Raw genomic sequence first — 23,939 nt, 5'->3', positions numbered from 1 at the left:
CTCTTTCTACAAATATATGGATGCTCCATCCCGATCTGGAGTCTTCCTTTCCTCCTCCTTCCAATCCCACCCAGCCTTCCCTTTCTTGTTGCCATTATCTTGGTGATTCTAATCTTCTCTTCTCCTATCTCTTCTAGGGTCCCATGGGTCCCCGTGGTCCCCCTGGCCCCCCTGGCAAGAACGGAGATGATGTAAGTAGCCCCCATGAGAAGATATCATCTGACCCCCACTGCCCCTATGAGCTGAGTCCCTATAATCTCCACCCCAATGCCCCACCATCTTCAGTGGTGGTACCCAGGAAAGGAGGTCAAGTTCTCCCTGATGCACAGGACTTCCCTTGAACAATGATGTCTACCCTTCAAGGGATGTTTCCCTATCTCCCCATCAGGAGTGACGGCTCTTCCCCTCACCCCAGCCACCATCCTCATCCCTCAGAGTGAATGACTTCCTTAATCTTAACTGCTGTCAGCACCTCAGATTTGCTCTCCATATGGTGAGACTGAAATGCTGGTGACAGAAATAAATAGGAATTCCTTTGGAGGGAATTAAAGTTCACCAAATTAGAGTTTCATGGTAGATTTAAACTGTGCTTTAAATTTAAAGATAAAATTCTGGGCCCCTACATCTGACCCTCAACAATCCCAAGAAGATTCAGACCTTCCACACTTTTCCAGCCCAGTGTCACAGGCACTAAGGCCTTTCCTCCCTCCCTTAGGGTGAAGCTGGAAAGCCTGGTCGTCCTGGTGAGCGTGGGCCTCCTGGACCTCAGGTGAGCAGGATAGCATGTCTGGCCTCTGGCTTTGCTGTATTTGGGCTTCACTGGGAGCTGTGTCCACAGCAGTGTCTTCTAATGGTCCTGTCTTTCTTTTCTTTTTGCTCCAGGGTGCTCGAGGATTGCCCGGAACAGCTGGTCTCCCTGGAATGAAGGGACACAGAGTGAGTCCCCTTTGATTCATCTAAGCTCCCAAAGTCTCAGCAGCCCACCATTCCAGCCCCTTCCCCAAAAGATCTTGGTGTGTGTCATGGTGGGTGACAGCTGCAGAAGTCCCACAGGATAGAGAGTAGATATCAAAAAAAACTTCTCTCCATTGGGAGGGAAATACCAATAAAGAGATTTGGTGAGACCTTGTGCCTGCTGAGGTTTAGTGTAGTTCAGAGACAGCGGAATGGCTGTGGTGAACTCCTGAAGCATCTTCTCAGGTCTGGGTGGGAGCCAAGGTGGTCCACCGCCTCCACAGGGTCTCACCTTGGCCCCCCTTCCTATCTTAGGGTTTCAGTGGTTTGGATGGTGCCAAGGGAGATTCTGGTCCTGCCGGTCCCAAGGTAAGAGGCTGTCTGAATATCGTGGTCCTCCACCTCCCATCCAGTCCCACCATGAACAAATTTCTAATTCTGATCTCTGCTCTATAGGGTGAGCCTGGTAGCCCTGGTGAAAATGGAGCTCCTGGTCAGATGGTAAGTCCACTTCTAGAAGGAAGAGAGGGAGCAGGGTGTAGGGACAAGATGGGGGCTTGAGGGAAGGGGGTGTATCTCCCATCTCACCTGCCTTCTCTTGGTTTTGCTGTCAGGGCCCCCGTGGTCTGCCTGGTGAGAGAGGTCGCCCTGGAGCCCCTGGCCCTGCTGTGAGTACTCCTGGCCCCTTGGGGGATCCCTGGGATCTGAAAGGGTTTCCCTCAGGAGTTACAAGGACCAACCAGTGCTCAGTGGACATAATCGGGGCTTCCCCTCTGTCCTGCAGGGTGCTCGTGGAAATGATGGTGCTACTGGTGCTGCTGGACCCCCCGTAAGTATGACCCCTAGACCTCAGTGCCTGGGAGTGGGTGGGGGTCTCAGCGTCATCTCTTGGGGATGACACTGGGGGTAGGCTGTGTTGGTCTGAACTCCGAGACCTCTTCTGTCCCCAGCGTGACTTGCAGCTGCCACCTTCCTTCTTGCTAACATCTCCCTTTCACGCACAGGGTCCCACTGGTCCCGCCGGTCCTCCTGGATTCCCCGGTGCTGTCGGTGCTAAGGTGAGACCCCTGTCCTCTTCTGAGCATAGCTCCCATAGGCCGAGGGATCTTCTTGCTCCCCAAACCAGAGGGACCCAGAGTGGGCAAGAGAGAAGCCCATTCCCCAGCACCTTTGTCCTGGGGTCCCTTTCTCTGATCTCAGAGTCCTGATTCTTGGTCTCCTGTCCCCGCCCTTCACCACACACCATCCAAAGGTGAGGTTGGGCTCCTAGGGTGGCTCCTGACAAGTCCTTTCTTCTCATCCAGGGCGAAGCTGGTCCCCAAGGATCCCGGGGCTCTGAAGGTCCCCAGGGCGTGCGTGGTGAGCCAGGCCCTCCTGGCCCTGCTGGTGCTGCTGGCCCTGCTGTGAGTATTGCCTCCTCAGTGGCCCTGTACCCCTCCCCAACTCAGAACCCTTGCCTGTCACTCACTTGCTTCTTTCTGTGCCACAGGGAAACCCTGGTGCTGATGGACAGCCTGGTGCTAAAGGTGCTAACGTAAGTATCCTATGGATTTCAGAGCTGTCCCTGATGCCCACCTCCCACCTGCCCTGTGCCCTCCACTCCTTAAGCTCAACCTGCTCTGCCCCCTACAGGGCGCTCCTGGTATTGCTGGTGCTCCCGGTTTTCCTGGTGCCAGAGGCCCCTCTGGACCCCAGGGCCCCGGCGGCCCCCCTGGTCCCAAGGGTAACAGCGTAAGTACCACTCTCTCATTCATGCCCAACTCTGCACTGGCTCCACTGCAGCCGTCCCCTAGGAAGCATGAAGATCAAGGCCAACTGAACTGCCCCAACACTCTGCTCAACCTCTGCTTCTCCCCCCACACAGGGTGAACCTGGTGCTCCTGGCAACAAAGGAGACGCTGGCGCCAAGGGAGAGCCCGTAAGTCCCCCTGCGGCTCAGCCCACCTGCCTGGAAACGCCTCGAGGGAGATTCGGGGAGGGCCGGGAGCGCCTGGTGCTGGAGGCTAGGCTCCCGCCGGCTCTGGAGCTGGCATCAGGACGGGCCCTCTCTACAGGCTGTCCCCTCTTCTCTGCTCTCTCCAGGGCCCCACTGGTATTCAAGGACCCCCTGGCCCTGCTGGAGAAGAAGGAAAGCGAGGAGCCCGGGGTGAACCCGGACCTTCCGGCCTGCCTGGACCCCCTGGCGAGCGTGTAAGTGTCCTCTTCTCCGCCCCCAGTGCCAGTCCGGTGTCCCACGTCTGAGCTCACTGACCTCCTCTCCTTTTGCAGGGTGGACCTGGTAGCCGTGGTTTTCCTGGTGCAGATGGTGTTGCTGGTCCCAAGGTAACTACTCGTCATGGCTGGAGGCTGACCCTGCTGCTTCTTGCCTATTACTTCCTTCTTATAGTTGTCATCAGCCCCCTCGTACCCATCCTATCCCAGTCATTAGACTCCATGCTGTGGCTGCAGACTTCCCTCTTCACACTTGGCCTCACCTTGACCTTCCCACCTCCAATAATGCCCCTCAAAGTCCCCCACCTCCCTGGGAGGAAGAAGATTCTGGCCCCTGGTAAAGAGGCCCAGACTTGAGACCCTAACTGTTCCTGTGACCTCCCCTCCAACCAGGGTCCCGCTGGTGAACGTGGTTCTCCTGGCCCTGCTGGCCCCAAAGGCTCTCCTGGTGAAGCTGGTCGCCCCGGTGAAGCTGGTCTGCCTGGTGCCAAGGTGAGACCCCCAGCCCTTGGCCTAGGACCCTGCCCGTTCGATGTTGGGTCTGGAGGGATGAGGTGCTCTGGAGATCTGCCTTCTGGAGTGTCCCTCACCCCAGCTTCCACTCTTTTTCCTCCTCCATCCCCTTTCTCCCCGACCCTGGCCACACCTCTCGACTCCCCCCTAGGGTCTGACTGGAAGCCCCGGCAGTCCCGGCCCTGATGGCAAAACTGGCCCCGCTGTGAGTATCGCCGCCCCGGCCTGCTCCCACTCTTCTGACCGCCCACCGTCTGTTCTCACCTCTGATTTGGTGCCTTTCACCCTCAGGGTCCCGCTGGTCAAGATGGTCGCCCTGGACCTCCAGGCCCCCCTGGTGCCCGTGGTCAGGCTGGCGTGATGGGATTCCCTGGGCCTAAAGGTGCTGCTGTGAGTATTCGGGGAGGAGCGTCACAGAGCCAGGGACAGACACTCTGGAAGGCGAAAGCCCTGGCTTCTGAGCCCAGCTCTGCCACTGACCTGTTGGGTGGCCTCAGGCCACTCACTGCCCCTCTCTGGACCTCAGTCTCCCTATTCACAAAATGAGAGACCCCTCCTGGCACCGCTACCACCTCTCTATCCCTGGAAATAAGAAGTATTGTTGGTGCACCCCACAAACACACATGGGGATAAGGTGGGCCTTGTATATGATAGTCACCCACAAATCTTGGGAGTTCTTTAAGGTTCAAAAGGAGGTATCAGAGGAAATGAAAGCCCTTGCTGCTCAGGTCACCGCACGCATATGACAGAAAGAAGGAAGGGAAGAGGGTGGAAAGAGGAGCTGAAGGGGCACGTCTGTGGGGAGAAGCTAAGGGACCAGCGCTAGAAGCCAGCAAAGACGTTTCCCCAGGGCTCAAGTCACCTTTAAAAATTCCACTCGAAGTAAACAGGAGGGACCTAGGGGCCCCGGTTTCCTACTTCTGCCCCCTTAACCTTGACTCTTTTCCCCCCAGGGAGAGCCTGGCAAAGCTGGAGAGCGAGGTGTTCCCGGACCCCCCGGCGCTGTGGTAAGTCTCTTACTTGTCCCCCTCCCTGCAGGAGGGGTGCAGGAGGCTGAAGCCCATCATCCGGGCACCAGAAGCCCCCAGCCCGGGCCCTGCCCACCTGCCCCCTCTTCCTCCACCTGCCTCACCTCTCTGAGTTATTTTTCACTCTCTTCCCACAGGGTGCCGCTGGCAAAGACGGAGAAGCTGGAGCTCAGGGTCCCCCCGGCCCTGCTGTAAGTATCCCTGACAGAGGCCTGCAGTGGGGGCACAGTGGAGCAGGAAAGGGGAGACGCCCCCTGCCCCTCCTCTCCTGGGCCTTCCCCTGACCACGGCTTTATCTCCTGACAGGGCCCTGCTGGTGAGAGGGGTGAACAAGGCCCTGCCGGCTCCCCTGGATTCCAGGTGAGGCCTCACAGCTGGCAGGAGGTGGGCGGAGGGTGTGGGTTCCCCTTTGTTCTCTTCTGGATTCTAATACCTTCTTCTTCCCTCTCTTATTTCTCACCTCCAGGGTCTCCCTGGCCCCTCTGGTCCTCCTGGCGAAGCAGGCAAACCCGGTGAACAGGTAAGAGGGAGCAGCAATCGGAGAGGCAGAAATAGAGAGAGAAATAGACAGAGAGAGAAGCCAGCCTTTCTAGCTAGTCAGACCCCCATCCCGTGGAGGGGTCATGGTTAGACACCAGGATGGACTTTCCGTCATGAAGGGAGGAGCTACACGGAGGGAAGCAGGAAGCTGTACCTGTGCATGATATGATCCGGAAGGAGCCGTATGGCTGCTGGTCTGGATAATTTCGTTTTAGAGATGCTGGAATACTCTATGACTCCCTCAATCCAAAGCTGGGGGGCAGTGTCTTTGGCACATCTTGAGGAGTAGAGGGTAGAGGGACGATCCTAGTTCAGTGCTGCAAACGCACTGGTTTCTAATCACAGACCACCCCCCACCCAAAGCCAGCCTCCAACAGGAGGGCAGGGGTGCTTTCTAGTGCAGAGGGCCCTTTGCTCACGGTCTGTCGCTCCCTCCCTCTTCCCCTCAGGGTGTTCCTGGAGACCTTGGTGCCCCCGGCCCCTCTGGAGCAAGAGTAAGTAGAACCTCTGCTTTTCCCATCTAGATGCCTAAAGCTTGGCCCTGTCTCTGGAGCTGCCATCACGTGCCCTTTCCTTTCTTCCCTCCTAGGGCGAGAGAGGTTTCCCTGGCGAGCGTGGTGTACAAGGTCCCCCCGGTCCCGCAGGTCCCCGCGGGGCCAATGGTGCCCCTGGCAATGATGGTGCTAAGGTGAGGACAGCACTGGCACCAGGTCGAGCCCCTCCTGCAGCAGGAGACACCTGGCTGTGCGCAAAGCCACCTAGATGTGAGGGAGGGGTGGGGGGACAAGGCCGGGGTGAGGTCCGAGTGCAGCCTGAGGTCCTGGGCTGTGGGTCTTTCCTCTCAGCTGGTGCCTATCTTTGGCCTCAGAACCAAGCCTGGGAGATATTAAGAGGAAGCTCAGGGCTGGGACCCACTCCTGGGACCCCAGGCCTCACTCCAGTCCTCTTGGTTGTCACATAGGGTGATGCTGGTGCCCCTGGAGCCCCCGGCAGCCAAGGTGCCCCTGGCCTTCAGGGAATGCCTGGTGAACGAGGTGCAGCTGGTCTTCCAGGCCCTAAGGGTGACAGAGTAAGTTCAACCGTCGTCCCCTGAGCCTGGTGTGGTTCCCATTCTCTGTCTACTTTGGATTCATCGGCCTCTCTACCCCGTCTCTGTGATCTTTTTCTTTTCCTTAATCCTCACTTTTTTTCCTCTGGCCTCTTTACTGATGACCTTCTACCTGTGGTCCAGGCCCTTCTCTTCCCATGAATTATCATGACAACAAGAGGTGGGGCTCCCTCCTAAATGGGGGATCCCTTAATCATCCCTCTTTACTTGCATTCCTGGGAATCCTCAGGCAGGCACTTTTTCCCCTGAAAAGTCTTAAGTCCTCAGCATGGGGGTGCGGAGCAGAGCTGGGAAGGAGTCTCAGACATCAGCAAGACATGCTAGGTCACCTCCTTGCCCCATGCTGGAAGCCTCAAGCTTTCCTATGTCTTTAGGGCGATGCTGGTCCCAAAGGTGCTGATGGTGCCCCTGGCAAAGATGGTGTCCGAGGTCTGACTGGCCCCATTGGTCCTCCTGGCCCCGCTGGTGCCCCTGGTGACAAGGTGAGGTGGCCGCCTCCCCACCTTCTTCCCTAACACAGCATTCCCAGCAAGCCTGGGCATGGCTCTCTGAGGAGAGCAGGTCCCGAAGGGAGGGGAGTCTCTCTGGGGTCATCTGCCAGGAGTATTCAGGATGGGCCCTGACCCCGAGCCTCATGTCTGTCTCTCTCAGGGAGAATCCGGTCCCAGCGGTCCTGCTGGTCCCACTGGAGCTCGTGGTGCCCCTGTGAGTACAGAAGACCCTGTTAAGGCCCCATCCTTGGCCCTTCTCTTCCTCCGTACCGCCCCCCACCCCATCCTCTTTCTGTTCTTTCTCCAATGTTGCTCCTGCCCCCTGGGCCCTGGGGAATGCTCCTCAGGGCCCCTCCTCCTCACCTGTCCCTCCAGCACCCCCATCCCACCCCCATGTCAGGGCCTCTCTCCAGTTTACTTCCTTTTCTTCTAGGGAGACCGCGGTGAACCTGGTCCCCCCGGTCCTGCTGGTTTTGCTGGCCCCCCTGTGAGTACCAAGACTCCCGTCATTTTTCACCACCAAATAGGATCTGGGACCTTGGGTGACTGGATGAGGACAGAGGCACAGGCCTGAGTTGGGAAAGGAGGGTGGGGAAGGAAACGTCTCCCATTTGAGCATCTTCCTGCCTAGAGTTACTGGCCTAGCTCAGCCCCGTGGAACCACCCGACTCCCTCTGCTGGCATGTCTCCCTCCTCTGCTCACCATACTCCCTCTTTCCTCAGGGTGCTGATGGCCAACCTGGTGCTAAAGGTGAACCCGGTGATGCTGGTGCTAAAGGCGATGCTGGTCCCGCTGGCCCTGCTGGACCCGCTGGACCTCCCGGCCCCATTGTGAGTATCTCACTCTCTGCTCCCCAAGCTGCCAACAAGCCTGGACCCAAGACTGGCCCAGCTTTGATGCCTCTTTGCTCTCCTACAGGGTAACGTTGGTGCTCCTGGACCCAAAGGTGCTCGTGGCAGTGCCGGTCCCCCTGTAAGTGTCTCACTCTGTGTCTGTACTGAGGCTGTCCTCAGCCCGCATTCGGAGGGAGGGGCGAATGGGCCAGGTGAGGGGCCGTTCTCCTGACTGCTTCTTCGTCTTCTTTGGCCAGGGTGCTACTGGTTTCCCTGGTGCTGCTGGCCGAGTTGGTCCTCCCGGCCCCTCTGTAAGTATCTGTGGTGGAGACTCCACTGCTCTGGGGGAGCGGGTGGGGGACACAGGCTGTGAAGAGCGTAGTGGGCCTGACTGAGGCCTCAGTGGAGCTCCCAAATACACTGGAATCTGACAGCCCCTCTTCTCCCCATCCAGGGAAATGCTGGGCCCCCTGGCCCTCCTGGTCCTGTTGGCAAAGAAGGCGGCAAAGGCCCCCGTGGTGAGACTGGCCCCGCTGGACGTCCTGGTGAAGCTGGCCCCCCTGGTCCTCCCGGCCCCGCTGGCGAGAAAGGATCCCCTGGTGCTGACGGACCTGCTGTGAGTTCCAGCTCTGAAAGTGTCCAAGGCAGGGGCATGGTTCCTGGCCACTGTGAGGCAACTCACTGCTGTCTGCCTCCCACAGGGTGCTCCTGGCACTCCCGGACCTCAGGGCATTGCTGGACAACGTGGTGTGGTCGGCCTGCCCGGTCAGCGAGGAGAAAGAGGCTTCCCCGGTCTTCCTGGCCCCTCTGTGAGTGCCCCCTCACCTTAGGGGACCCCAAGAACAACTGTCTCATGAGTTGGAGGGCACAGGATGAGGGTGGTGGAGCTGACGAGAATCGACACGGTAGATGGCCTGGGGGGCTCTTGGGGCTTCCTCTACCCCATCTCTGGCCTGACTCTTTCTTCTTCCTCAGGGTGAACCTGGCAAACAAGGTCCTTCTGGAACAAGTGGTGAACGTGGCCCCCCTGGTCCCATGGGCCCCCCTGGATTGGCTGGACCCCCTGGCGAGTCTGGACGTGAGGTGAGCAGTCGCCGTCCCCATTCCAGTGCCCTCAGCATGGCCGTTTGGGCCTTCGCCTTCGCCTCCCTCCCCTGGCTGACACACGTCTGTCCCTCTCTCTGCAGGGATCTCCCGGTGCTGAAGGCTCCCCTGGACGAGATGGTTCTCCTGGCCCCAAGGTAAGACAGCTGCACCCCCGGGCCACAGCCCCACCTGCTGCTCCCCTGCCCGAGCCTGGCCCTTTCAGTTGGGGCTAACCACACTTCCTTCCTCTTCCTTGCCAGGGTGACCGTGGTGAGACCGGCCCTGCTGGAGCCCCCGGCGCCCCTGGTGCTCCTGGTGCCCCTGGCCCCGTTGGCCCTGCTGGCAAGAGTGGCGACCGTGGTGAGACTGTAAGTAGCTGGGCGCTTGCTTACTGCTTCTGGCCAGGCCAGGGACTTTCCAGGCCTGCCTAGGAGCTGGCAGATGTCCATCTGACTTCACTGAGAAGGGGAAGGAGAGGAGGTCTTGCAAGATATCCAGGTTCTTGGCCTCCCTGAAAACACTGAGCCACAGTTTAGCCTGGAGGCCCCCGTCTCAATAAGTACCCCATCTTCTCCTGAGGAATGGGATTGTCCTCAGGTATTTGCCCAGCTCACATGAAGTTTCATCTGGGGCTTAGGAGAGATAGACATAGTGGGAAAGGATGTGAAGAAAGAGGGGTCTGGCCAAGGGGTGGTCTCATCCTGCAGTTCAGGCTGTGCCAGCCCTCAGCCTCGGGCCTCCCTGGCCAGGATCTAATGCTCTCTTTGCTTTTCCCAGGGTCCTGCTGGTCCTGCTGGTCCCGTCGGCCCCGTTGGTGCCCGTGGCCCCACTGTAAGTGCCCTGTGTGTCCTCGGAATCCTTGTCCAGGCATGGACTGCACCCCACTCAGTGCTAATGGACCTTCCACTTGACAACCTGTTCCCTCTTCTCTTCTAGGGACCCCAAGGTCCCCGTGGTGACAAGGGTGAGACAGGCGAACAGGGCGACAGAGGCATAAAGGGTCACCGTGGTTTCTCCGGTCTCCAGGGTCCCCCTGGCCCCCCTGTGAGTATACTCAACCCTTCCCCAGCCCCCAATGCCATTGATTCTTCTCTTACATCTTCCTGTGCCCTGCTGTATGATGATGGAGCCCACTTTGCCTCAGTTTCCCTCTCTGGATAGTCATCCTCATTCCTCCCTGGTGGGAAATGGGGTCTGAAGATTTATGGACATTTCCAAGGAGCTTCTGAGAGGGCAAGGGGTACATGAAGAAGGATTGTGGGAGGGGTCTCAGCTTATGGACACCCTAGGAATAGATTTCCAGAAAAAAAGAGCGGGGAGGCTAGGTTGCTGGCTGAATTTGACCCACAATGGGACTGAATTGCCTTTGCATCTGTCCTTCAGGGCTCTCCTGGTGAACAAGGTCCCTCTGGAGCTTCTGGTCCTGCTGGTCCCCGCGTAAGTCATCCCTCTATCCACCTCCTCTTCATGGGTCCTAAGCTTAGGCTCACATCAGGGCCCTTTACCTCTCTGGAGAAGGGTCCAGGGCAAGTGTTAAAGGAAGGGAAGAAGAGTTCTGGACAATTTTACCCAGCCCTTGGCTTCCCCTTCCCATTTATTTCTTCCACAAAAGGTTCCCTGGCCGGGCTGTGGGAAGCAGCGATGATGAAGCTGTAGAGCCAGCACCAGGCGGGGGTGGGGAGGCTTCCCTGCCAGAGTTGGGCTGGTCCTGTGTTTTCTGACAGTCTTTTTTTTTTTTTTTTTTAAACCATCTTCTCCCTGCAGGGTCCCCCTGGCTCTGCTGGTGCTGCTGGCAAAGATGGACTGAACGGTCTTCCAGGCCCCATCGGCCCCCCTGGTCCTCGTGGTCGCACTGGTGATGCTGGTCCTGTTGTACGTAGTTCCCCATCCTGTCTGTCCATGGCATTCCAGTCCGGAGAACGCTCGGACCTCAGTAATCCCCGCACTCCTCCCTCTCTGTGCAGGGTCCCCCTGGCCCTCCTGGCCCTCCTGGTCCCCCTGGTCCTCCCAGCGGCGGTTTCGACTTCAGCTTCCTGCCCCAGCCACCTCAAGAGAAGGCTCACGATGGCGGCCGCTACTACCGGGCCGATGATGCCAATGTTGTCCGTGACCGTGACCTCGAGGTAGACACCACCCTCAAGAGCCTGAGCCAGCAGATCGAAAACATCCGGAGCCCTGAAGGCAGCCGCAAGAACCCCGCCCGCACCTGCCGCGACCTCAAGATGTGCCACTCTGATTGGAACAGCGGTGAGGGCCTGCCCCGCCCCTGCCACGCCCATGCCCCGCCCCTGCCCCCGCCCCGTCCTGCTCCTCCCGCCAAGACACAGCTGAGGCCCTAGGGGCTCTGATGATACCCATGGCCCGCCCCTGCCACGCCCATGCCCCGCCCCGTCCTGCTCCTCCCGCCACGACACAGCTGAGGCCCTAGGGGCTCTGATACCCATGCGTGCTTCGCCTCCCAGACACCCTCTGACTCCATCTTGCCCTGCCCCATTGCAGGAGAATACTGGATTGACCCCAACCAAGGCTGCAACCTAGACGCCATCAAGGTCTTCTGCAACATGGAGACAGGCGAGACCTGCGTGTACCCCACTCAGCCCACTGTGGCCCAGAAGAACTGGTACATCAGCAAGAACCCCAAAGAGAAGAAACACGTCTGGTACGGCGAGAGCATGACCGGAGGATTCCAGGTGCGTGAGCTGGACTCTGGGGCCACTCTCACCAGACGGGCTGGCGAGGGCTCTGAAGGGGCGTGAAGGAAGGTCTTGGGTACTCTAGACCTCTTCTAGGTGTGATGGACACAGCCGGGCTGGGAGGCAGGTGTCCTGGGTACATAGGGTTCCCATGGGCAAGTGAGGCCATCTCTGGACGTGGGGGTTCACTAAGATTGTCTGAGGACTCCAGGAAGGGAGACCAGGACTAGAGACTCCACACGGTCACTCACTCGTCGCTCTCCCTACCCTCTGCAGTTCGAGTATGGCGGCCAGGGCTCCGACCCTGCCGATGTGGCCATCCAGCTGACCTTCCTGCGCCTGATGTCCACCGAGGCTTCTCAGAACATCACCTACCACTGCAAGAACAGCGTGGCCTACATGGACCAGCACACAGGCAACCTCAAGAAGTCCCTGCTCCTCCAGGGCTCCAACGAGATCGAGCTCCGGGCCGAGGGCAACAGCCGATTCACCTACACTGTCACCTACGATGGCTGCACGGTGAGTCCCCGCTGGGTCCCCTCTCTGGGCTTCGGTTTTCCAGGCAGGCCATAGTTCTCACCTCACCACTTCCGCTTGGTGACGCCCCTCTCCCAATGTCTTCCCTTCACCCCAGAGTCACACTGGAGCCTGGGGCAAGACAGTGATCGAATACAAAACCACCAAGACCTCCCGCCTGCCCATCATCGATGTGGCCCCCTTGGACGTTGGCGCCCCAGACCAGGAATTCGGCATCGACATTGCCCCTGTCTGCTTCCTGTAAACTCCCTCCAGCCCAGCCTGGCTCCCTCCCACCCAACCCACTCACCCCTAACCCTGGAAACAGACAGACAACCCAAACTGAACCCCTCAAAAAGCCAAAAAATGGGAGACAATTTCACATGGACTTTGGAAAATTTTTTTTTCCTTTGCATTCATCTCTCAAACTTAGTTTTTATCTTTGACCAACTGAACATGACCAAAAACCAAAAACGCATTCAACCTTACCAAAAACCAAAAAAAAAGAATAAATAAATAACTTTTTAAAAAAGGAAGCTTGGTCCACTTGCTTGAAGACCCATGTGGGGGTAAGTCCTTTTCTGCCCATTGGGCTTATGATACCCCAACGCTGCCCTTTCTCCTCCTTTCTCCATGCCTTCTTGGGGCCTCCCTCCACTGCTCCCCAAATCTAAGTCTCCCCAAAAGACACAGGATAGCATGCATTGTCTGCCCAGCAACCAAAGGCAATGCTAAAACACCCAAATGGCCCCCACACTCCCAGCCCACTCCCCTTACCCAGCACCCCCAAACCCTGGGGGGACCTGGGGTTCTCAAACTACCAAAGAAGCCTTACCATCTGGCGTCCCTTGGCCCTGGCAATGTACCCTCCCTTCGTTTTTGAGGGGGTCGTGCCAGGGGACCACTGGCCCCTCGACGCCGGGCTTGGAAAAGTCAAGAGGGGCTGTGACAGCGTGGAAATGTGTCGATCCCCGTGCAACAGGGCTGGGCGGGAGAGACTGCTGTGTTCCTCGTGTAACTGTGTTGCTGAAAGACTACCTCTATATGTGTCACCGGGGCAACTGCGTGGGGGCGGGGCAGGGGCAGGGTGGAAGCGGCTTCTCGTTTTATATCAAAGGTGCTACATCTCTGTGATGCGGGGGGTGGGGTGGCAAGGGGATCACTGGTGCTATAGAAGTTGAGACGCCCCCCTCTCCCCCAGGCCAGCCAATGTTCCTTTTTGTTCAAAGTCTTTTTAATCCTTTGGTTTATTTTCTTGTGGATGGGGACTCATGTGAATTTTCTAAAGGTGCTATTTAACACGGAGGAGAGAGAGCTGAGGCTCCAGAAAGTGCCACTCACTCTCCACCCTCTCTCTCCACCCCCCTCACGCCTCGGGCCTGCCCAGGCCTCTCTCTCCAGACCTCTTTCTTCTCTGAAACCCCTTCCTCCTCAACTGCCTCCCATCCTCACGCCTCTCTCTTGGTCTGTCCTGCGTCCTCTCTCCTGGGTTTCGGAGCACAAACTTCCCAAAGCACAAAGCAATTTTCCCCCTGGGGTGGGAGGAAGCAAGAGACTCTGTACCTATTTTGTATGTGTATAATAATTTGAGATGTTTTTAATTATTTTGATTGCTGGAATAAAGCATGTGGAAATGACCCAAACCTATCTGCAGTGGCCTTCTAATTGTCATCCTTGGAGTTGGGGGATGGGATGCCTGGGGAGGAAGCTTTGGGGTTGGTGGGGTGGGCTCTTTTTTTTCCTGCCCCTTCGGTCCTCCTTCCCATCTAGCACCCTCCATGGTCCCTCCCCCTTCCTCTTGCCTTTCCTATGCCTTAACCGATTTTCTTTCCTCTCTCATGCAATCTTCCAAACCCTCTTCTCCCTCACAGTGCATACAGGCAACACACATGTGCAGTGTGCACGCGTGCGCACGAGCGCACACACACACACACACACACACACCCCTCCCGTCAGACCCCTCCCTTCAGATCCTGGGCTGCCCAAACCTCGTGCCCCTTCTCCCATCAATGCCATCACCTCTCACTGCCCTCTCCACTGCTGTGGGCACCCTGCAGGGTGGGGGCACATGGGAAGGCACTGACCATGGGGCAGTGGGAGGCGCATGCCTGGGAGAGGGAGGCAGGGTTGGTGAGGGTACCAGAAGCCCTCAGCAAGATCGCTCCCTGGGCAAACATAAAGAGTCATTTGACCTCCTCCCTCCTTGACCTCTCTGAGCTTCTCCAAAGGAGCAACGAGCAATGAGCCCTGTGCTGAGGGCCTTTCGAGGAGACCTGGAGGAAGGAATGCCCCTTGTTCACTCTCCTGGGCTCCCAGGCAAAAGAAGGAAGGCGTCTGCCCGGCGCTCAGGAGAGTCTCCCCAGAAGCCACAGAGGGCTGCAGTCCAGACCTTACAGAATGCTATCAGGAAGGAGACAGGCCCTAACCCAGCTGAGAATGTACTGGGTCCCTCCCGGCCTTCTAAGTCCCCATAACTCGAGACACCCTGCGTGTGGGGTGGCCTAGGAAGGCAGCCCCAGCCCCCTGCCTATTCCTTATCCTTTTAAAAATCCTTGTTTCCTCTTCCTCCTGCTTCTCCCTCCCCTTTCCTTCTCCTCCTCCTCTGCTGGCCCCTACTCTGCCAGCCTGAGACCCTGAGGCTCCCAGGGGGAAGGTGACTGATCAGCTCTCCAATTTCAGGGAAGAGGGACAGCAGTGTGCAGTCAGTGGGGACACAGAAAGGCCAAAGTCTGGAGCAGATGAGGTGCCCAGAGACCTAGAGACAGGGAGAAGTTGACAGTTGTCCCTGCCTCCCACCTACTTAGGGACTAAACCTCAAAGGCAGGAAAGGCCCATGTCCCTCCCTCAAGGAGATGAAAAAAGTCCATAGAAGCCATCATCTGCAATATTCATACCCTGGCTATCATTAAATAGTCATGGCTATTCATTATGGACTTTAATAATTCATTGTTAGCACTTCTACCACAATCAGTACAGTGTAGAAAGGGAATTAGTCTAGAGAGGGCAAGCAATTGTGGCATGTAAAGGAAGGCTGATTCATATGCAAATTATCCAGTACTGTGATTAATTGATCCTGCCTGACACCTGCCTCGCCTCCCTCAGTACCTCTATCTACCTGGATGGACCTCAGGCCCTCTGGGGCCCTTAGCTATCTCATCTTATCCCTACCTACCCGCTTCAGGGATCCCGAAGCATCTTGAGCCTGGCTCTACCTGGCAGCTACCCACTTGTCCATTCTCCCTGTCCCCTCTCCTGTCCATACCTACACGCCAGCCAAAAAGGGTGACAGCAATTCCTACACATGCACCACACTTCCCATTTCTGTATCTTTCTTTATGCGTCTTCCCCTGCCAGAAGAGACATCCTTATCTCTGTTTGCTCACTCCCCACCCTCCAGGCCGTGCTCAAATGTCTCCTGTCCCCCTGTGTTCTCCTGCCCAACCCAGGGTAAGTTTGCCCCCTCTGACTTTCCAAAGCCCTGCACGTCTGCAAAACTCATCCTAGCCTTAGTAACAGACATTGTTGCCATTGTAAGCTGTCATGCTTTCACCCTGTTACTCTCCGCAGGCTGAGCGGAGCTGACTGAGGCCAGAGGCTGCAGTCCAGGGCTAGGCCCAGGGGCCATGCCCAGATATTGGAAGACTAAAGAGGGAGAAGGAGAGCTAGAGAAGCAGGCCTCCTTGGTGAGAGTGTCGAGCTGTGTGTGCCTTTATGAACAAGAGGGAGCAAGTGTGAGGGGAAGAGCAAGTGCAAACCAGCCCGTGTGTGGGAGCAGACATCAGCGGAAGGCTCCGGACCAGTGCTTTCCACAACAATGGAAGTGTAGTCTGACTGTGCTACTAGCCGCATGTGGCTACGGAGCACTTGACATAGGGATAGTGAGACTGAGGAACTCAATTTTACATTTTATTTACCTAGAATTAATTTTAATAGCTACCCGTGGCTATTGGGCATCGCAGTTCTAGGCAAAGGAGTGAATTTGCTTCTCACGACATATGTACACTCGTGGACGCATGAATATGTGTGTATGAGTGTGCACACGCACGTACGAGTGCACGGGAGGCGACATGGCACACCAGGGCTGCGGTGGTAGCAGCGTCCCGCTGTGCAGCTCCATGGTGGGTCACGTGGTATGAAGTCAGAATGTGGTTTCGCTGTGTGTGCAGGACAGGAGGGGAGGGAGACAAAGAAACCATTGTACCACATTCCCAGCTCAAGCCCTCCTTTCTGCTGACATCACAGCTGCCCTAAATACAGCCACCCAGACCTGCTCCCCCAGACCCTACTGCCCCCCGCGTGGTCCCACAGCACTGGCAATTGTCAGTACTGCTCTGAGGGACTCACCTTTGCTTCTCTGTGAAGAGATGGGCCACGCTCCTGTGGATGACTTCTCAGTCAGATCCAGATGGAAAAATTCTAGAAAGGAAGGAGGCTTCATGTGGATTTTTAATTTTTGCTGCTCTCTCAGAATCCTGGATCTCTTTTGTGGGGTGAGCCCACCTGGCAAGATATTCTATGACCAAAGCATAGTGGATTTTTCTTCCTTTTTTTACCCAGCTCCTTAATCCTCAGTTTCCCAGATGCTTCTGAGACTTTCCTGGATGGAGCAGGATGAGGATGAGGAGGGGAGAGCTCGAGAGGTTTCCTACCTGGACTGTAGGAGCCGCAGGGGAGGGGCATGGGGCGTGTGTGGAACAGGAGAGCGCGGGGCTGCTCTCAAAGCCAGGATCCACAGCGGGAGGCTTCACGGTGGCCGTAAGTGTGGGAGGCTGTGTGAGAAGTGAGGTGGTTCCAACCCAGCCGTCCCTGTGTGAGTGAGAATGTCTCACTCTCGGGGTGTCCACCCACCTATGAGCACATGTGTCTGTGTTCACAGGGGCCCTACACACGCGTGAGTGTGTTGGGGATGGGTGAGGGGTCTGTATATGCAGGGACAGCCTCCGCATACACATGGCAGCAGAAGAGAGGCTGTATGAACTGAAAGGGCCGAGGTCTAGCGTTTGGGACGTGTGTGTGCGTGTAGACACGATGGAAGCCATAGAAGGGTCTGGTCTATCTGTGTGATGAGGATGAATGGGGGGTGGAGAGGGGTGTGGGAACGTTAGGAGAGGCTGGATGTGGGGTAAGACCACCGTCCTGAAGTCCTGGGGCCAGTGGAGCCCTAGTGCTGGCTCTGTCTCTGTGTCCCCTTCCTGGCGGGTGCTCTGGAAGCACCAAGTAGAGCTGAGAGATGTCCACGGAACAGGAAGTAAGATCCTGGAAGGAGGCTGGCGCTCGTCTAGGAAGGTACTCAGACCCTTAAACACATGAAGATTTCAACGCTTTGCAGAGGACACACGTGGCAAGGCCCAGAGGGAGGTGAGTTTGGCGCTCGCAGGTGATACAGAAAGTGGAATTTTCTCTGCATAGACAGTGGGAGGAAGAGAAAGATGGGGTGGGGGGACCTTTTAGAACAAGGAGGCCACATAACCAAGTTTTAGGTGACTTTACTGCTGTGAGGCAAACCTCTCCCGCTCCCCAAGCCTTCGGAAAGCCGATGCCCACACAGGTGTCCTGGAGGGAAGCAAGGGAAGGGGCTGAATTCCGGATTTGGGTCAATCTGGGGCAGAGATAAAGGAAGAGCCATGAAACCAGCACTGCCCGATAAAAATATAACATGAACCACATATGTAATCTTCGTTTTCAAGCAGCCGTAATAAAAATATAAGCTAAAACAGGTGAGGTTAATTTTAATAACATACTTTATTTTCGTATTTATAAAATATATGTATAAATATACTTAATAATATACTTTATTTTATTTAACCCCAAATACCCCCCCTAATATCATCATTATCATTTTCATTACATTTGCAATTTAGACTGGCCCCATTTCAAGCGCTCAGTGGCCACAGGTGGCCAGCAGCTGCCTTACAGGACAGTGCAGCAGATCAGTGCCCAGGAGCTTGAGAATTTCAGCCTCCACCCCAAACTCACAGCGGGTGCTCGAACTCTTCACAGGACACAGAATGAAAATTGTGCCCACTTAAACCAGATCTTAGGGGTCAGGGAGACACCATTGACCTCTGGTTTGGGAGTGATCGTGCGAGTACTTGTAAATAATGATGTCTCCATGCTTGGGAGCTGCCATATGCCAGGTTCTTGCCTGGTCCTCATGAATTCTCACAACGGCCCGAGGCATTTACAATTTACATCTTTGAGTAAACTAAGTGTCAGAGCTGTGATTGGAGCCCTGCTCAATCTGACCTTAAACCCCAATGGATGCATCAAGGCGCTCTCTGTGAAATGGGATGTGCGTTTTGAGAATAAAGGAGAAGTGTGCATGTGGGGGCTGGGGCCAGTTGTAGGCGGTACCCATGTCCCCATGTCTGGCAGAGACCCTCCTCGCTGATTGACAGGTGGTAAGGAAAAGTCTAGGTCAGGCCATGTGTGCAGGCTCTGCTTAGGGAGAAGGCGGAGGCCAGGCACTGAGCCATGTGGGCAGTGCTGCCTATGGGACTGCAAGAGCCAAGGGTAGAGAGCAGGGTGTGAGGTGGGGGGACACCTTGGCTATCTGTCCTGGGCTGGGTGGAATCTTACTCCTCAGTGAGTAGAGGGTGCTGAGTGTGCCTGTGCCCTTCCCTGTGCTGCTGGGGGTGGGGGGAAGGGGGCGCTAGGCATGTGTGCGTGTGTGCCCAGGCACAGCTCGGTGTCCTCTGCAGTCACGCCATCCTCTCAGCTACTTGTCTGGGCCACTTCCTTCTAGGCCGGCAGCCAGGCTCCCGTGTGCTCCTTGGAACTGATCAGGGAGGAAGGCGCTGCCAAGATCCCAAGGCAAAGCTGGGAAGCGGAGGGAAGAGAGGGGCCGGCCTTGAACTCTCCCAGCCTTGGCCCCTTGGCAGGCACGGGAAGAGCGCAGAGGCCCAAGGTGGGAGCACAGAGACAGGGCGAGAGTAGCCACCGCCTCGAGGGGGCAAGGATCAAGGAGGAGCCACCCCAGACTACAGGCTGGCTGTTCCGAACCTCCGATCTGAGCAGATTCTGTGCAACTCCTGGTTTAGGCCAGATGAGGGGCCCTCAGAGAAAGGAGGAAATTGCAAATGAGAAGTCAGAGGCAACAGCTTTCCAGAAAACCCGTGTGGTTGGGGGGTGGGCACCCAAAGAGCCGTCAGTCAACAACAGTCTATTGAGCACATACACTGTGCCAGCACTGAGCCCCTGCTGGCCTCTGCAGATGCATATGGCATTAACTAACTAACTAATGGGTATGGGATGCCCAGCAGGGAGGGGAACCAGGATATAATGATAGACGCATTAGCAATGGCCTTGCTCACGCTCTTTGCCAAAAGAGGAGCAACCTCTTTAAGAGCTCTGAGCAACCCAGACGGACAGCATGCCTTCGTGCATGCCTTCAGAACAGCTTTCCAGAGTGCCTACTGTGTGCAGGCACTGCGCCCCCTAGGGGCACACAGAACCCTGGCCTCCCGGAGCTTACTGCCAGGGCAGGAAGCCGACCCCAAGGCACCATAGAGAGCATATCTTCTCAGAGTGAGGGGTGCGGTGCAGGGCACCCCGGAGACCCGATGGAGGGGGGCTCTCTGAGGAGGGGGCCCGCCTCTCTGAGGAGCTGCCATTTGGGCAGAGACCAAAATGACCGCAGTGAGGAGGGAGTTGTGTGGATTTGGAGGACTGGGGGTTCCTGGCATGGGGAACAGCAGAGGCCAAGGCCTGAAACAGGAGAGTGTTAGGAGGCAGTGGCTGAAGCAGGCGTGTGAGGGACGGCGGGGTCCTGAGGTCAGAGAGAGGGGTGGGCCTGTGTGCCTGGTCAGAATTGAGAACCGTAGGAAAAGAAAAAGTTTTCCTTTCAAAGGATGGGCCCGGCTGCTGTTGAGAGGAGACTGGCAGGGCAGGGAGGGCACAGGGTGGCTGTCACGGGGGTCCGGGAGCAAGATCCTGTTGCAGGACTGAAGCGGAGTGGAGGCTGTGAGAAGGGGACGGATTCAGGCTGGACATATGGGGAAGGCAGAGATTCTGGGGAGTGAGAGAAAGTGGAAGGGGTCCAAGGACAATTCTGGGTTTCATGACCCTCCTGCCTATCCATTTCTGAACACTGGGACACTGTATTCAGAGATTCAGCCCTCCTCAGGGACCCTGGCCCAGGGTCCACCTAACCCAACAGCCTCAAGCCTGAGCCCCTGTCCCAAGTGAGGGAGAACACCTTGTTCGACCTCCCATCTCCCACCCACCACCACCGGGTTGGAAGAGGTGGGGAGGGACGATCGAGGGAGCTCCAAGCGGCAGGTCCCAGGCCTGGTTCATAGAACTCAAAAAGGGATTTAGAGGCCCAGGGACATCTGGTGGATGTCCTGCCCTAGTTCGGGTTCTCTCGGAGTTGCCGCCTGGAGCCAGGGCCTGGGGCCTGGGCCACAAGTCCTTGCTCTTCTGCTCTTTGTCCTTCTCAGTGACTCCTCTCCAGCTTGTCCTCCCAAGGGAGGAGTCCGACGTGAGCCTGGATGTGGCGCTTGATGGCAGCCTGTTTTGGCTGTAGCCACCTGGGAAAAACAAACTCAGGCTTCTTCCTGGCCACCCGAGCTCTCCAGGGCTTACACTGGTTCCAAACCAAGCCAGCAACACCTCCGCCCTGCCCATCAGGAAGAGGGCATCGAGCCTGGGCACTCAGGGTCCTGCGGTCCTGCCCCTCTCTTCATGTCTAGGTTGGCTTCTCTCGCTACACAGCTTACAAAGGAGCGCTCTCTCCAGGAGACCTGGGCAGGTAAGAGCCTGGATCTCCTGCTTCGAGAACCTCTCGCCCCTCCAGAAGGCAGTGTGGAGGCGGACACATTGGGTTTGAACCCAAGCTGTACTACTTGCTTGCTCCGTGACCTTGTCATTTATTCGCCCTGGGCCTCAGTTTCCTTATCTACAAAAGGATCCAATAATTCCCTTGCCGTCAGATTCATGTAAGGATTAAGACTAGGGCCACATACAGCAGGTCCCTCTTTCTTCCAGAGAACTTGAGGAAATAGCGAGATGCCCCTGAGGGCAGCCAGGGGCAGTGAGCGGCGGGGTGGCAGGGGGCTGCAACGGTGGCCGTGGGTGTGTAGCGTGGCAAGGATTCATTCTGCGGATGTTGACCCCAGATACCCGCACCGCCCCCGCCTCCCTCGCTCCGCTTGTTCCAAGCCTGGGGACCGTCAGGCCAGGAGCCAGAGTCAGAAGGAAAGATGCGGCCCTGGGCGGTGGCTGCTCTTTGAGTTGCCGAGAGAAGAGAGGGTGAGGCCAAGGCTGGAGCTGGAACGGCAGAGGAAAGGTAGAGTGGGGGGCTGTGAGGTCCAGGCCCTGGTTCTCCTGCCTTCCCCACCCTGACCCTCCGACCCCGAGCCTGGCATTAGGGGGCATAGCCCTGGCACCGCTGAGCCCCTCCCGCCCCGCCACATTGCTGCCCCAGACACGCACAGGTCTGTGTGCCCCTCCCTTGCCTTCCCCCAGCCCCACCACCCGCTCCAGCCTTGAGAGGGAGGCTGCTTTGTTCCGAGAAATGAAGCTAGCACAGCCCAGACGGACCCACCTGGGCAGACCCTCAGTGCTGGTCCAGGATGAGGGGCACCTGGGCGCTGTCCACCTGGGGAGGCAGCCGCTCGCCTGTGCGCACGTTGAACATGGGCAGGGTGGAGAGTGGCCTGGGCACCTCTCGGCTAGCTGCCATCTGTCGCAGCTCCTCCGTGTTCCCGTGAATGGTGCAATGGTGGACCATCTGGATGCTGAGGGCAGAGGGCCAGCAGAGTCATCAGCCCTGGGAGTCAGCCCTTCGCCCCACTTTGGGGGTGCAGCTTGGTGCTGCCTCTGAGCCATCCTACAGTCTTCCCCAGCTATGTGGGAAGAGACCCCTACACCTGATGGGTAGCGGGGAAGGGCAAACAGGAAGTTGTGGTCCCCGCTCAGTGCCCAGTGACTGAGGCAGGGGCTCTGGGTGCACATAGCCTGGATCCAAAGCTGTGTGTCCTTCACAAGTTGTTTCGCCACTCTATGACTCGGTTTCCTCAACTATAGAATGGGGCTAACAATCCTACCTCTTAGGATTGTTGTGAGGATTAAAAGGGTGTTTAGAAAAGTGCCTGGCACATGGTAAGAGCTCTTGAGATACTAAGACATAATAGATACCCACAGTGGATACACATTTCCAGAGACCCGTGTTTACTGGGCTTCGTTTTCTGTTTTTATATCTTGAAGTACCTCTAGGTCCTTTCTAGCACTCAGCTCCCTCCCCCAACACTCCCTCCCACCACTGATCTCCCAGCTCTCCTTCCCGCCCCATCCCTGTCTTAGTCTGGCAAATCTATACCTTCCACCTTTTCTCCCCTCCTAGCTTCTGCCCACGCTGTTTCCCCATGTCCTGTTGGGCCCTGACCACCTCATTCTTGGGCTCCTCAGGCCTGTCCTTTTCCCACTTTGTACCCTGACCCCTCACACCCCGCCCCACTCGGCCTCCAGCACTGACTAGCTCCAGAGTTTTGTTTCCTGGTCTTTGTTTCAGACCAAGGCTCCTGGAGGCTCCACCCTCGACAGGCCTAAAATCCCAGCAGCCAAGCGAACCCAAGGCCACATCCTTTGGGCAGTCCTTCCTGACCTCTAGCACCTGTTTTTCCTCAGAAGGCTAAGACTCATTCTCATTCGATGTTTTCATGGACTTGCCTTCTGCTGTCCCGGGGCAGGCTTTAGTTCATGCTGAGAAGTAGGGTAGCACAATGGTTAAGCATAGAGACTTGCTTTGGGTTTGCATGTGAGTTCCACTGCTTACTGGCTGTGTGACCTTGTGCAAATTGCTTAACCTCTCTGTGCTGCCGTTTCCTCAACTGTAATGCAGTATTAAATAAGTTAATACAGGAAAAACACTTGGAATGCCTCCTGGTCAGCATGTAGCAAGTGGTAGCTATTATCGTAGGGAGCCTTCGGTTGCTATTATTATCAGTGGTGTCATTTTATTAAGGCTCAATTAGCCTCCAGTGGAGGGATGACTCCAAACTCTTTTACAAGAACCCATCCGCATTCGTGGGGCTCAACCTGGAGACATTGTTTCAGACTACCTGGTTGCCAGGTCCGGCAGACAACCCTGACTTTTCATTACAAACAATAAGAATTGGTTTCCTTAACGAGGTGGGGCAGAAGCAACCCTACCTGCAAATGGGTTACGGATCACCTGGGGGAGGATAAGCGATGCCATCCATGTCCAAGCCTCAGCGAGTGGAGACAGGCTCCAGCTAGAGCCTGCGGATTAGACTACAGCTCCACACCGAATGGGCTACACTCCTCCTGGGGGAGTAGGACCCAGTTCTGTCTGGCTGGCAGGAGGAGGTGGAGTCTCCTTCGAAGGCTAGGGGAGGGTCAAAATGAGCTCTTTACCCTGGAATTTGGCAAGCCGAGTTGTCCAAAACACAATTTTCCATTCCCAGGCAAGGGGAGACTGAGGGGGAAAGAGAGCAAGAAGCGTGTGGATGCCGAGGGCCGGGGGCAGCCAGGAAGGTGATGCCCCCGCCGGGGAAGGGCTTCAGTTAATGGGCTCCCTCCCCACCCTCAGCCCCACATCTGGGTCTCATTACTCTGACAACACACACAGGTGGGAAAATGTTCTGGGAATGTTTTTCCACAGCGTGAGCAGAAGCCAGAACCGAGGTGCCTTCCCCCACAGTCTGTCCACATCGACACTTGGGCAGACGAAGGAATGGGCAGGCTTCCTACACACGCACGCACGCAGGCAAGCACACACACACTCCGCCACCAGTACACAGCCCCTTGAGCTCTGCTCAGGCACATGGACCGCAGGGGATGGCCGCTGTGCCCGCATGACTTCCCAACCAGTAAAATCTGACAAGGTGAAAAGAGAGCCACAGAATCACAAGCTGTGGACAATTGGAAAATGGTAGGCATTGAAAAGCAAAAAAAGGAAGGAAGGAAGGAAGGAAGGAAGGAAGGAAGGAGGGAGGGAGGG

The 23,939-nt window shown here is 56.7% G+C and overlaps 2 protein-coding genes across 3 annotated transcripts in view; one reads left to right on the top strand and one right to left on the bottom strand.

The window, feature by feature from the left end:
- COL1A1 (collagen type I alpha 1 chain) overlaps nt 1–13,621 on the top strand; it is a 17,503-nt gene extending 3,882 nt beyond the window's left edge. Inside the window, exons 9-51 of the mRNA XM_006924793.3 lie at nt 138–191; nt 716–769; nt 883–936; nt 1,270–1,323; nt 1,411–1,455; nt 1,569–1,622; nt 1,739–1,783; nt 1,959–2,012; nt 2,259–2,357; nt 2,444–2,488; nt 2,587–2,685; nt 2,819–2,872; nt 3,037–3,144; nt 3,223–3,276; nt 3,559–3,657; nt 3,830–3,883; nt 3,970–4,068; nt 4,632–4,685; nt 4,844–4,897; nt 5,013–5,066; nt 5,173–5,226; nt 5,696–5,740; nt 5,836–5,934; nt 6,208–6,315; nt 6,729–6,836; nt 7,006–7,059; nt 7,279–7,332; nt 7,569–7,676; nt 7,765–7,818; nt 7,937–7,990; nt 8,134–8,295; nt 8,381–8,488; nt 8,655–8,762; nt 8,867–8,920; nt 9,026–9,133; nt 9,543–9,596; nt 9,702–9,809; nt 10,149–10,202; nt 10,530–10,637; nt 10,730–11,012; nt 11,265–11,455; nt 11,735–11,977; nt 12,093–13,621. Of these exons, the coding sequence (XP_006924855.1) occupies nt 138–191; nt 716–769; nt 883–936; nt 1,270–1,323; nt 1,411–1,455; nt 1,569–1,622; nt 1,739–1,783; nt 1,959–2,012; nt 2,259–2,357; nt 2,444–2,488; nt 2,587–2,685; nt 2,819–2,872; nt 3,037–3,144; nt 3,223–3,276; nt 3,559–3,657; nt 3,830–3,883; nt 3,970–4,068; nt 4,632–4,685; nt 4,844–4,897; nt 5,013–5,066; nt 5,173–5,226; nt 5,696–5,740; nt 5,836–5,934; nt 6,208–6,315; nt 6,729–6,836; nt 7,006–7,059; nt 7,279–7,332; nt 7,569–7,676; nt 7,765–7,818; nt 7,937–7,990; nt 8,134–8,295; nt 8,381–8,488; nt 8,655–8,762; nt 8,867–8,920; nt 9,026–9,133; nt 9,543–9,596; nt 9,702–9,809; nt 10,149–10,202; nt 10,530–10,637; nt 10,730–11,012; nt 11,265–11,455; nt 11,735–11,977; nt 12,093–12,239 (3,753 nt within the window). The 3' untranslated portion in view covers nt 12,240–13,621. The remainder of the gene's footprint in view (nt 1–137; nt 192–715; nt 770–882; nt 937–1,269; nt 1,324–1,410; nt 1,456–1,568; nt 1,623–1,738; nt 1,784–1,958; nt 2,013–2,258; nt 2,358–2,443; nt 2,489–2,586; nt 2,686–2,818; nt 2,873–3,036; nt 3,145–3,222; nt 3,277–3,558; nt 3,658–3,829; nt 3,884–3,969; nt 4,069–4,631; nt 4,686–4,843; nt 4,898–5,012; nt 5,067–5,172; nt 5,227–5,695; nt 5,741–5,835; nt 5,935–6,207; nt 6,316–6,728; nt 6,837–7,005; nt 7,060–7,278; nt 7,333–7,568; nt 7,677–7,764; nt 7,819–7,936; nt 7,991–8,133; nt 8,296–8,380; nt 8,489–8,654; nt 8,763–8,866; nt 8,921–9,025; nt 9,134–9,542; nt 9,597–9,701; nt 9,810–10,148; nt 10,203–10,529; nt 10,638–10,729; nt 11,013–11,264; nt 11,456–11,734; nt 11,978–12,092) is intronic.
- Nucleotides 13,622–21,517: 7,896 nt separating this feature from the next.
- SGCA (sarcoglycan alpha) overlaps nt 21,518–23,939 on the bottom strand; it is a 9,603-nt gene continuing 7,181 nt past the window's right edge. For both annotated transcript variants that reach the window (XM_006924791.2, XM_006924792.2), the window contains one exon: nt 21,518–21,714. In XM_006924791.2, coding sequence (XP_006924853.1) covers nt 21,534–21,714 — 181 coding nt within the window. In that variant the 3' untranslated portion in view covers nt 21,518–21,533. The remainder of the gene's footprint in view (nt 21,715–23,939) is intronic.

Source organism: Pteropus alecto, unplaced genomic scaffold (assembly GCF_000325575.1).
Source record: "Pteropus alecto unplaced genomic scaffold, ASM32557v1 scaffold98, whole genome shotgun sequence".
Taxonomy (NCBI): Eukaryota; Metazoa; Chordata; class Mammalia; order Chiroptera; family Pteropodidae; genus Pteropus; species Pteropus alecto.
Note: the sequence above shows the minus strand (reverse complement) of the source record. Positions and strands in the feature narration are given on the sequence as shown.